A 13,646-nucleotide genomic window follows, 5' to 3' on the forward strand; every position below is an offset into this window, starting at 1 on the left:
TTTAAGCCAGAATGATTTGACATTTAAATATGATTTCCCTACGACTTTAAATCTAAGTACTACAAGTGTTAGCTTGTTTTTGGGCTAATTTTAGTGACTGTTAGACTTTAAAGCAGTGGATTAGCTCTGTTAGCATTGTTAGCACATTTCTATAGTATAGTACTGTATTGTCCAACCACAGGTTCTTCCTTATAGTGGGTTAAACTAGCTATAGATGTTGGATCTATACGGCACCATGACAGTCTGCTCGCTCCACTTCAATGCAAATCATTGCATCTTTCTATCATGTATAATACAAGCAAAAAATATATTTTTAATTGACAATGTCATATTTTAAATGGGTGTGAATACATGCAGAAATCTTACTGTCTGATCTATCAGATATTTAGTACATCAAATTCACTTTCTCTAATAGTTCACTGCATATCAACCCTTCCTCATTTCTTTTTGTCCATCTTTTCTTCCAAATTTTTTTTTTTTTAAATTGCATATTCATCTCTATTCTAAAGCTGATACTCACTACTTAGTTAAAGGGAATAAAATATGCTCTGTTGTTTGAGATTCTCAGAAGTTTAGATAATTTAATCTTCTGATCTGTAAGGAAATAGACACGATTGAGCTAAAACCTGCTCTGCAGGCTGCAGGAATCGCCCTGATTAAGGGTTTCTTTTCCCTTTCTGTTGCTGGCTACACCTGTCATTTTTAGTTTCTACCCCTTATTTATCTGCTGGTCCTGCATCTCTTTTTTCTGTCCGCCATGTTTCCCTGCTAAAGGAGGTATCAGGAGGCTGTCTCACTGAGGAGTCAGGATTCCACTGCAGCTAACAGATGGTCCTCAGAACATGGCTTACATAGCAGCACAGATACAAACAGTGCAGGCATGTGAGGCACGTCTCCCCCATCGAAACCTGTTTCTTTTTAAATTTGCTGCGTCTGTTTAGAACTTAAAATAATAACATGCCATTAGACATGAGGCTAATCCACCCATAAACATGCACACCCTATGCCAGTAAATGGCATCTAATTGTAGATGGTGGAAGATCAGATTTAGCACTATTTGTGCCGAAATAGTCCTTCCACACCATGCAGATTCCTGGGCACCTGCCACCACACACACACACACACCATCACAACACAAGCAACACCCAATAATCTCTGTCAAACTTCTGCTTTCTCTAAATTTTTAAAATTAGTTCCAAAGCAAAAATTAAAACAATAAAAAGAAAAGCAAATGTTGCAATGGAAGAAGAGAAGCTGCAACTAAAAGGAGTGAATAATGAAGTATTGCACATCTTCTGACACACGTTCACGCTAGAATCCTCCAGCACAGATTTGCATGAGACCCCTTCACGCACACACTCACCGTGTCGTGGCTGCATCCGAAAACTCGCAGCACAGACGAAGCCAGTTGCGAAAGAAACCGCTGGGACATCTTGGTGTGAGTGTTTTTGTGTGGAAGCGGGTGAAAGCGGAGCTACATTCTCATCCCCACGCAGTCAGAAGCCCAAAGTGGCGACTGACTATGTGAGACTTTCTTTTTTTTTTTTTTTTTATTACAGAAGACTAAATCTGTGGGGATTTGGGACTGTCCTACCTTCCCCTCGCAAGGAACCTCCCCCTTCCTGGATGCTGTGGCATCGTAAGGCGGCGCTTCGTGGAGCGGGCAGCCTGATTGGCTCGACGTTCTGGAGGAGCTGGCAGAGCCTGTAGGTGAAGAGAAATCATTGGCCGGGAACAAGCTGTCAAAGCAATGCTTGGATGATTCCATCCATCAACAGATGATTTTCCTCAGCTAGCTCTCTGACTTTTGCTCTCCTCCATCACTTTCTCATTGCTTTACCAAGCAACCAATCAGATTCCCATTTACCGAGATATAAAAAAACAATCTGAACCAATCATACCCTTCTACACTTCCTCCTACATCCCCTGCCTTGGCCATCTGTCTGCTGAACAAGCCAAGAGCTGTGAGTGAGTGTAGACGTGATATGATGACATTATTAAAAGGCCGAATCTTTAACATTCTCATTTTACAGCCAAAATGTCAAACTGCGATTCTTTAATGTTTGTTTTACTGAATCGCTCCATTACCACCATTCTTTTTAAGTTTTCCCTTTTCTAGTTTTTGTATAGGACAATGTTTCTCAACCTTTTTTTTCCCTTGTATACCTCAGTCAAAACTATTGATGATTCTCCAAAAGTGGAACGTAAAATAAAAAAATATATTTTACTTAATCTTTAATTTGAAATTTTATTTCAGGCATTTTAATCCTTTCATTTAAAAAAAAAAACATAAATGTGTTCCCTGGAAGTTTATAAGGAATCGAGATAAATACAAAATAAAATCATATTATAAACCTGTATTTATAAAACTGGAGCTCCTCTGAGTAACTCCCTTAATTGGAAGCAAAATACAGAAAAAAAATGATAGTCACACTGACTTAATTAGTTTTATTTGTTTTCATCAAGGCACCTGAGCCGCTTTGATGAGCTTTGATAGCTCAGTGTGAAAAAAAAGCAGATCCCAGGCTGTTCTCTACATCCAGTCTGTTCCTCTTGTTGGTCGTGATGTGGGTCACGGCTGAAGGGGAACTCAAATATAGAAAAAAAAACTAACTTTTTGGTTAATAAAAGCTTGCTTAATTTTTCAGTTGGGTCTTCACAAAGCAGAACAGATCCCAGACCTATTTTATTTTACCATCTAATAAAGAAAATATTTTCATGGACCCCTTGCAATGCCCTCGTGGTACACTAGGGGTACGAGCACAAGCTGTTGTGATCACTGATCAGTCTAACCTGCAGGTTGGTCCACAGACTTGGACTGCTCCATCAGATGCTCCTTAGCTTTAGCAGACTGGGACAAGACGGTGGCTAAAAGCTGCAACCAGATGTGGACAAAGATTCATTAGAGCTCGGATTTAAGGCCATCTCACAATTTAACTCATTTACATTGTAGGAGACTGAACATGGGCTGGAGCGGCAAAGCAAAACATGTCCCAAGATTCAAGGAAAAAGTACAGGAAATCAAATTTTTAAGTAGATTCTAAATGCAGAATAGTTTAAGCTAAACAGAAGTTTGAGGTATTTAGAGTTTGAATGAAGTAGAATTGAGTTGTTTCTGAATGACAGGCTACGGATACGTTATCTAATCAAGGGCAACTATGCTGCAGTTACACATTTTGGACTAAATGTATGGAGGGAATTTTGTTCCATTATTGTTGCAAGCAAAGAACACATATTTTAAGTGAAATTAAAAAACAAAAATGCAATTCAGAAATTAAACTTTTTTTCCTGTTAAAAGGGAGTTTTTCCTCTCCACTGTCGCTACAACCATGCTTGTGTGAGGGATTGTATTTGAGTCAATGAGTCGATGACTGTATGATCTGGTGAACCGTAAAACGCCTTGAGACGACACGTGTTGTCTATTGTTGAACTTTGAAAAACATCTTAATAAAAAAAGAAATGTTTTGAGAGCAACTTTGTTGTTTGCTCAGATTTTACTTTTATAATTTTTTTCAATGTCTTTATTTCAGATTGAATTTGACAATTTGCAATTTTATTATATTTGCAAAAGATAAGTCTATGAACTGGGCTTGAACTGAACTCTACCCGGTTCAAGCAAATCATTTCTACATTTCTGAGACACATTCATAGACAGCAAAATGGACAATTAATATTTCAGACAAAGGCCTCTTTGTGTGTACTAATAATCATATAATTTTGTTGTAACAGGTTTTTAACAAATATGAATTAAAGTTTGTCCTGCTCATTCTTCTTTGTATGTAAAGATAAATTAAAAATATCCTTTTATCAGGACAGAGAGTTTAAAGTTTTGGAATCACTGATAAAAAACCTGCTGATGAAGTAATAACTTAGCATTTTAAAAAAAAAGGAGTTATAACTCACCCATTAGGCTATCACGGTTTTAAGCTAGTCCTAACATTGCTGTTTGTTACACGTAGGTCACATCACCATTGGTAACTCCCTGAATTCTGGCAAAATGGTTCTGAAACTTTTCCAGTTGGGCCCCAATTTTTTTATAGGACATTTTTTGCAGGGCCTACATTTTCTGATGTCATATCACTATACAGATTATCTGACTGCTTAAATAGGCATTTCTCTTTAGACTCATCATTTTGAGGGTAAAACTTGCGTTTTCTTGCCCCTGAAATGGAACTGTATTATTGTACGTTTTTACATATCTTTATAATCCAGTTAATAAACTATTTTAATATAATGACCGTACCTTAAATACTATCTCTACAGATTTTTAAGTTCCTTTAGGAATAAAAGGTATTCCTTCGAAGGAAAAGTCTGGTTATATTCAGAATTCAAAATTTTTTTAAAGCACTTTAAATATGAAATTATTACAAACTGTTCAATAAATGATAAGTGTTTTTAATTCAGAGTAATTTTCATGTGAATGTGCTTTACTGGAGGCATCCATGTTTGTCAAATAACACTACTACCACCTACTGGTTAGTGACGTCACGGTGCGGTATTGGCTGTTGATCAAGTCCCAGTGCTGTATCTGGTGTTTGTCACAACGCGCTATTATCCAAGTCATCTTGAAAACATTCTTCTTCCAAATGTTGGCTACAGATTACGTGTTTTTTCTCTGCCCAGAAGTTCGATGGCAAATCCTCCCTCTTCAAGTTGGCAATCCAACGATGAACCAGTGGAGGATCATGAATCGCAAAGGTGAAACAACAAATATTTTTTCACTTTTACCCGGTGTATTCAAACATCCAACTGCCATGCACGTGGGCGTTGTCAGTTTCACTATAGCTCTGGTGAATTTCAATGGTGAAGTCCTCTGGAAATCTTCAATAATTGTTGTTGATTGCAGACGTGTCTAGTAGTTCCCATTGATTTTGCTTGTAAAGTGGGGAGAATGGCGCTAGGCTTACCGCACCGTGACGTCACTGCTGGAAGATGTCAGCAGTGAGGTGTTACTATATTTGGGCAAAAATGGCTCCCAGAGCGGCCATTTTTTTTACTGATATCACCGCAAACGTATTAGTTTTAGGTATAGATAATGATCCATTAATTATTCCTTACTAACCGGACTTCACCTTAAACTTTTTTTCAATAGAAATCGTCAGACATCTGCTGTAAGTCTTGAGCAGATCAAGGGTAATATCAGAGAGTGTGTTTGTTCCTGCGCACCTTTACGCCCTCTGCCTGCGCGTGGAGGATGTGCGCAGCACTTGTGGCGCTCTGACCGCTGCCGGATGACCTCACGCTGGTCACGCTCCCAGAACTCCCAACACTGCTGCGATCTCCACCTGCAACGCACACACGCACGCACACACGCACAAGAACATACAAGTACAATCAGTCACACACCCACAGCATCGCCCAGACGTTGCGTGGAGACGTCATACACATGCGGAAGCATTCGCACACACAAACACACACACAAAGAAATTAAGCTAACATCCAGGGTTGCAGTGTAAGAGGTGTGGCTCTCCGTGGAAATGCACTGGGCAGCATGTGGGTGGATGGACAGGACAGACAGACAAGCCAACAGATGTCTGAGTGACAAACATAAAGTGGAATAAAGACATGCCTCTCGCAATCAGACTCATCAAATATACACACGCATACTATTCCCTCTATCCATCTTATTCTTTCTTTGCCTTTTTCGGTCTCTCCCACATCAACATCCTCCCATTCGGAAAGACACACAGACTGTAGACCGATGCAAATGCCTGCAGCCTAGACATACGGCTACTATGCTCAGATAGGTTTCAGATGGAGGGATAAGCAGAACATGGGAGACTGTCGGGAGCAGGTCAAAAAGTATCTGAAAGCCTTCAAGCACCATCCTCCTACGGCTCAAACAGTCCGATGGCTTTGTTGTCCCCTGTGGGGGACGGTTGGAAGGCCACAGGTGGCGGGAGGGAAGGATTTTTACAGACGTCAGATACTGTTTGGTCCCGTTCAGACTTTAAGGAGTCAGAGGCTGAGGGCTCAGCGCAGCGCGGCTTAATTACCTGCCACGGGCTTGCGCAGAACCCAGATCTCTTCGTTGGAGCCTCCATGGGGCCCGCTGGATGGGGTGGGAGAACTGTGAGGACTTGCCTCTGAGCCTCGACAACCTTCAACACAGAACACCACTGTTAACCTCTAACCGAGCCCTGAAGTGACAAAGGGAGCTGCTGATTTGATATGGAACCATGTTTTTACAGAAGCAGCAAATTATGTTTATTTTATATTTAGGACCTTCTGTTTTTAGGGGGTTATTTGACAAAATTTTGGTTTGAACGAGTAGTTTTAGTAGAAACATATGTAGCTTTCTCACTTTTACATCTTATTAAATGAAAGAAAGTTTAAAAAAAATGTTTCAATGATAACTGAACCGGCAGCCTGTCATCACAGCTTCATTCTTTCTTTTTTCATTTATAATTATTAATGCCTATGTAATGTTTGTTATCCTTTAGTTTAAAGGTCATAGCTACAACTTCTTTAAACTTTAGAAGGGGGCTGGTTTTTGCTACATCAACATTTTCTAATTTTGCAGTTGGTTTTCATTATGCAAATATGGACTATTTCAGACCATTTAATACTAGAATGCCTTCCTAAATTATTAATATACACTTGTTATTTCAAAACAAATTGTGCAAGTGGAAGCACTTCTCTTTGTTTAAAATGTTATTTTTTACAATTCAAAAGTATTTTGGGGTACATGTAGGGTTGCCAACTCCCTGAAAAAAAATGGACACCTCATGTGTGTGCCAGCTGATCCGACTGCCTTTCCCCCTCCTGGCATGGTGATTTTCTTTTTTTTTTTAGCCCCCCCTTGTGTGTGAAATGAATTTTTTAACTATTTGACTCAAATCTGCATTTAATTATTAGATGCATATTTGCAGTGTGCTTTATATTCATTATCACAGACTTTTTCTACCCAGGTATTTGTTATTTCGCCTCCCTCCTGGTCACAGTACAGGGCCTGAGAACAAATTTACCGTAAGTTTTGTATGTAACGTGCCCTTGTATTTCATTTTCCATTAGCTTATCACTGACTATTTTTTTACTGTCACAGTAATACGGGACACTTAATACGGGACAGGTACTTCTATTTCTAAATATGGAACGATTTCATTTTTCAAGAGACGGTTGGCAAGCCTAGGTAGATGTCTTCCAGAGTTGTAATTTACTTATCTTGCAAACAGATTAGCCCGGTCTGACTGGATATAATCAACTTTTTAATCTTAGCAAAGATTCATAAAAAGGCCGTTCTAATATGAGTTTAATCTAAATAATCAAATAAGGCAGAAAAATTAAGTGTTGATCTCTGAAAGAGAATGTTCTTCCCCATATGTGCTACAGCTAACTATGGCTAACAAATGTCATGTTGCCTTTAACCCATTGCTCTAAAGTAATCCTTAAACGACATTTATGTTGAGACCCCAGCTCACATTTTGAAAGGGACCAATCTGGAGTCTTAAGCCACATTTACTCTACCCTCTGAAAACCAATCCGTGCCGAGTTTGGACCGAGCTTGGATCAGTTAACCGTGCCGAGCTTGGTTCCTTACGACCTTTTACACACCACGCTAGCACGGTCCTCGCCTTTCAGTGACGATCTACGGTACTACTGCTCTCTAGCCGTTAAGCAAACAACATCAACATGGTGGCGCCAATAACATTCAAGAAGTTTGGTTATAATTATGATATTTGGTTGTTTGCGGAGACTTCAGGGGAAGAAGGCAGCCTTTGGTGAATTTACTTGACAGAGGTTTTTGGAAGTGAATACAACAAACAATAGTCTAATTAGGGCTTATGGACGCAGGAAACGACAACAGACATTGAGGTTCATCGCACTGCTAAGCACAATCACTGGAAACCGTGTGGCACGGTAGGGAAGCTAGTATTTTTATGAATGTCTGAAATTTCATGATTACGGAGGCTGACGAATGATGAACTAGTACCATGTTGGCACGGTTCGGTTGTTTCTGGCGCGGTCCGGTTCAGTTGTGCGTACTATTTACACTCAACACTTACCTCGGCTATTGTGCTCGGACCGATCTCGGCACGGTTTCAAAAGGGTAGTGTAAACGGGGCTATAGAGTAACGCCATAGATGCAGTCCATACCTCCTAATGATGCTAATACTTAGCTAAATCAGATAAGCGCATTGTATACACAGACACCAAAAGAAAGTTAGTTAGTGTGGGACAATCTCTCTCTCTCTTGTTTCTTGTCTGAAATATACTGTAGATGGTTAAGTTACCAAACAACAGTATATAAAATATATCTACGAATTGAACTATCATTAGAAAGAATGAATAATCTTGTGGTAGAAATTAGATTATTGAACATAAAAGATAAAAACAAATGTAAAGAATCAAACTAACTTCTAGTATTTTAGCATTTGGTTCCTATGATCCAATTATCTGGAACAAAATCCCAGAAGACTGCAAAAGTGCTGAAAAGTTCTTTTAAATCAAAGTTAAAAAACAATTATTTCTTTTAGAAATGCCTTACACAGTTGAAGTTAAAATTAACTGAGGTACTAATAGTCTAAGGTTGTGGTTGTATCGTTTTATTTTCTTCTGCTTTTACCATGTTTGTTTTGGTTTGTTTTTACTTACTTTTATACTGCTTTTTTGTGGTCCTGTTTTATTTGTTTTACAAATGTTTTTTTTCTTTTATTCTGCTTTTATTTGGTTATTATCTAATGCATTTAAAGCACTTTGAAAGGTCCATGTACTGAATTGGGCTATACAAATAAAATTGCCTTACCTTGCCTTGCCTAGTAGGAACATCTGGCATATTGCCTTTGATTTATGGCGGCGCCCTGTGTCTGAAGCACGGTACTACTGCTTATTTTTGCAAGGCACAGTATATTCCCACTGCTATAAATAAATGTTTATGTACTATTAATTATTTTATTCTTGCCTTTATCTTATAATATAAAATCTAATTTTCTTGAATTTCCAGGATATACCGTTTTCTCAGAAGTAAATGATGAGCAGGGCTGATGAAACTGATCCCTAATCAGAGACATAATGCACAAAGCATGAAGGTCCGTTTTTTTATCTACATCTGAAGCGCATTTTCATCCTCACACATTCTCACATCTTTCTTCTCTCTCCCACACACAGAAAAAGACAGCAGATATATATAAATATATGAAAACATTTATATACTCATTGTGTATACATTATTCCTTACACAAATACCCGTGTTACGTGTATATACACATATAATGCCATAATGTACATACACATACATATATAATGCATCCATTGGCGTGTGATTATATATGTTGGGCTTTTAAGAATGGAGCTGTAGTGCATTTGGAGAGTGGCATAAACCATTATAACCACTTTAATAAGGGTTTAGTAATGGTTTATATGTGCAACCAATAGTGCTCTAGAGAAACACACACATAAGTTTTATTTCCTCCCATGTGATCACACAGCTCCTTCTAGGGGGTCGTTTTTCATCCGTCCAAGTGAGCTCAGAAAAACATCCACAGACCCTCACCTTATTAAAAACATGGATGAAAAGTAGGATTTTAATCCAGGTTGGATAAAGATGCTTATTGCATTTATCTTCCTGTTGGAGGTGACAGAACTGTCGCTAGTTACAGAAACAGAGGAGTTTGTGAAACCTTACCTGCAAATCCTAGAGGATGACATTTTCTAATGGAGTCTTTAAACTTTACTGCTTGTATTTGCAAAGATTTTTGTCAGGAAAATTTGCACTTGTGAGTCAACAAATATCAAAAATATGATCTGTTATCAATCAGGAAGGCAAAAAAATAGATGTATATGGTATAAGTTAAATGAAGACATTCAAAATCCTGCATCTGATACCAAACTCCAATTGAACAAAATCTCTTCCCAATAATAAAATACATTTTTTTTCCTTCTTTTTGTATTTACTGCTGAGTTTACTGGTTTCATCTATGACTCCAGGGTTTAATGGTGATATAGTGGTAAGTACCGCGCTTAGAACGACACACAAACACAAACACACACATTATGGGTGCAAAGTGGGTAAAAGTGACATTAGTCTGATTCAATGGGGGAAGAATGAGACAACGTGGATGGAACAGAAAACGCTGTCTGGTCAGCATAAGGTTTGTAAGGAGGGTGTGTATGTAAGTGGTGATAAGGAGGGGGAAAAGGGAAAAACAAGATAATAATCATAATCCTTATACTGAAGGGGGGAAAAAGGGAAACTAAGAAACCCAGACATCAAACAAAAACACAAACCAACTCAGGGAAACTGATGACAAACTGGTAAAATCTCCTCCATGTTTTCTTGTAGTTTTTTTCCTATTTCTAATCATAGAAAATGCTGATAATAGGTGTTGATCTAAGGGTTAATTTAAAGGTTAAAAAAATAGTGTTTGTCTGCTGAAAGTGTGGCTTAAATTGCAGAGGGTCTAACTACTTCTAAAATAATTATTATGAAACTATCCTGTTTTCTTTACTGGTCCATTCAATAATGATTTCTCACAGAGTTTAACCACAAAGAAGGAAGTTTATTTGGGATTTTAAATAAATGATGAAGGCAAAGTAGCATTTGAATGTACTGGAAAGTGGAAGGGATATATTTTACTGTTAATAATTTTACTAGTAAAAATAGTAAAAATCCAGTATTGACCAGTATTTGCCTCCTGATTGAATACTTTATAGACTCAGGTTCATCAAGCTTTAGGGTTGAACTCTGACTAGGACATTATATTACTTAAAAAGGCCTTAAATTAAACCTGATTTCTGCCCTGAAGCTGCAGGAAGATCTTTGTGTCCTCTGTAAAGTAGATAAAAAGGATAGAGAACCAACATATGGTTTAAGATATAACAATAAATGCCAGTTTTATAAGCTTTATTATTTTTCCTTTTTGTTTAATTAGCTGAAAGAAACAGCTATATGTTTTTGATCTATTTTTCTTGCCATTAACTTGGAAAGTCTGGGCCTGAGGGGGTTTAAAGGGTGCAGACCCTAATCTAAACCCATCCTTTGTGTTTCTAGCTTTTGGAAGGTAAATCCTCAGCCTCACTCTTGAATCTTTCAGACCATCTACACATATTAATATTTCTATGTATTACAAAAAGTTATATTTTTCCCATATCTGACTCTGGAACCATCTGATCCTCCATATCAGGACATTTGAGATGCAGTAGTATTTCTTTAGGCTGTTTTATTTCGCAGTTTGCATTTTTATTCTTTAAATGATCCTGTTTCAAGGATTGTTTTTAATATATATGTACAGTAATTGAGCCAATCTTTATACAAGTTTTTCTCTCACTTTCCTGCCTGGAAGACAATTTTTTATTTATTTATGCTAGAGGTGGTTTTCCATCAAGTCAGTGACTCCATTAAGAACTGGTCTGATTTAGCCTTGCATCTGCTCTGCTTTACCAGAAGATTCATATCAGCGTCTAATTTAACTTCTTTATGTTTTAGTCACATGTTTTCAGATAGATCTTAATACATAGAATGGAACTGATAAAAAAAAAAAACTTCTTATCTTTTGTAAACTGAACCAGGCGCTCAATCATGGAGATGAAAACAACATATAACCGGAAAACAAAATTTAAAATGTATGAGGAACATAGAAAACTTGATAAAAAATGACTTAGAACAGAAAACTTTAATGGCTGCCTTCTCATAAAGAAAAAAAAACTTTAGTGTGCTAATTGGAATCTTAATTGATCAATTAAAACATTTTCAGAAATATATCAGAGAGAAGCATTCATTAAAGCTTTTTAAAGAACATATAATAATAATAATAATAATAATAATAATAATAATAATAATAATAATAATAATAATAATAATAATGAAAAGTGGGTGTGTACCTGGGGCAGTGGGTGTGTCTCCCTGTGGAGTTGTCACGGGCGACCTGTTATACCCAAAGGAAGTGAAAAGTGGAAGCAGTGGCTGATGGGAATGTGGTGGAGGAGGAGGCGGTGGAGGCAGGATATGGATCTGATGAAACGTGGTGTCGTTGCCGTTGACTACCGCGTTGGCAGGGGCAACCGTCGCCGGGGGAACCAGCGGTATCTTTTGAAATTGTTGAGTGCAAATGACTGTGCTGGCCAAACCTAGACAACACCCACCGTGACGAAGCACGGAAACACACACACACACACACACACACACAACCAGCCAACAGTGAACCACCGTCACAGACGAACGACAAAACAGAGAATTACACGTAAGAAAAAAAGAGGAGGGAATACAAAAAATTAAAAACAAAGACTGTGGTTAGAAATCAAACCAGGGGAAGAAGGGGATGGAGCAGGAAGCCGATGGAAAACCACAGGAATGTAGTTAAGGAGGAGCAACAAAGAGGACGAATGATGGCCATGTACAGTATGAACAGATGAAGAAAGGGTGTTCAAAGGGGAGTCCTTGAAGTCTTATAATATTTAATATAACACTAATATCAATACGTTGCATAGTTAAACAGTCATGTATTTCAGATACCAGCTGAAAATAAAAAATTTTTTTAAACCAGCAAACCAATTTGGGGTCAGACCAGATCGAAAAGATCGGATTCATAGCAGAAATTAGAAAAATGCATTGTCTTTAAATGCACGTCGGTGATTTCAAGCAATACAAACTCGAAAGAAGATGCAGTGTTGCTTAACTTCATGTCATCGATGTTTATTCTGAATGCCGTTTAATCAAAAATAAGATCTGCAGAAGAAAACCTGAAGAGAAACTGCTGTTGGTTCTGGTGGAGGTGCCCTCATGAGTGAATAAATCTACTTGCAAGCTATTTTCAGCTTCAATTACATATTAAAATAATGGAAACACTGAGGCATAGGCTGTGTCCAACTGTCCATCATAACCACTATATGGGGCACTATACAGTAGTTACGCCATTTTAGATGAGTGTCAGAATGTCTAGTGGATGAAAAGATAGTGAACTTGAAATTTACCACAATGCACCTTGAAAAGTAGTGATAATCCATGGTCACTTGGCGAGCAGATATATCCCAGATTTACATACATCGGAATTATTATCGGATTTACTGTCACAGAGCCCCGCTGTTGCCATAGGCTTTTGTTACCTGACAGCGATAACTAATGACAAAGATGGCACAGTCAACGCGCAGTGGACAAGAAGTTACATGACCAACTGGGAGCGAGAAGTAGTGATCATCTATGCAAACGGTCAGTTAACAGAGTTCACTATAACGTCCAATGTATCGTCCCCGCTCTATACAGCGATTGAAGGATCTAGGGGTTATGGCGGACCTTCAGACACAAATATATACCTATCTAAAAGAAAACTTTTAATGTGAAGAAGATGATAAAACGTGTATGCAGTTTATTCAGTCGACAGAGGAGTCAAACCTAAAGTCGATAGTATTAAGGCTAATCTGGGAAGATGTATACCAGGGGCAACCAATTAAAAATAACTGGGGTCTGGATAAAGAAAATCATCAACCAGTAAAGGTCCAGAGACATTTTTATTTGCAATCTGTTTCTTTAAATGCATTTTATGCATCCATGCTATACACTGAATTTTTTTGACCGAGTGTTTTTTGAAATAGATAACAACAATCATTCAGTTTGGTAAAATAGACAATTTCCTGATTCACATAGTTCATAAAACACCTAAATTGACTGTGTGTTTTATAAAATATGTTAGGATTCCAGTTTGTGTGGTTTG

The 13,646-nt window shown here is 37.9% G+C and overlaps 1 protein-coding gene across 1 annotated transcript in view; it reads right to left on the reverse strand.

Moving 5' to 3' along the window:
- The window catches only part of caskin1 (CASK interacting protein 1), a 167,543-nt gene that overhangs the window by 23,931 nt on the left and 129,966 nt on the right, over window positions 1-13,646 (reverse strand). Inside the window, exons 11-15 of the mRNA XM_015397860.1 lie at window positions 11,821-12,066; window positions 5,997-6,101; window positions 5,167-5,285; window positions 2,794-2,875; window positions 1,595-1,704 (exon numbers count right to left, since the gene is read on the reverse strand). Of these exons, the coding sequence (XP_015253346.1) occupies window positions 1,595-1,704; window positions 2,794-2,875; window positions 5,167-5,285; window positions 5,997-6,101; window positions 11,821-12,066 (662 nt within the window). The remainder of the gene's footprint in view (window positions 1-1,594; window positions 1,705-2,793; window positions 2,876-5,166; window positions 5,286-5,996; window positions 6,102-11,820; window positions 12,067-13,646) is intronic.

This window comes from Cyprinodon variegatus, unplaced genomic scaffold (assembly GCF_000732505.1).
Source record: "Cyprinodon variegatus isolate N-32 unplaced genomic scaffold, C_variegatus-1.0 Scaffold893, whole genome shotgun sequence".
NCBI classification, from domain to species: Eukaryota; Metazoa; Chordata; class Actinopteri; order Cyprinodontiformes; family Cyprinodontidae; genus Cyprinodon; species Cyprinodon variegatus.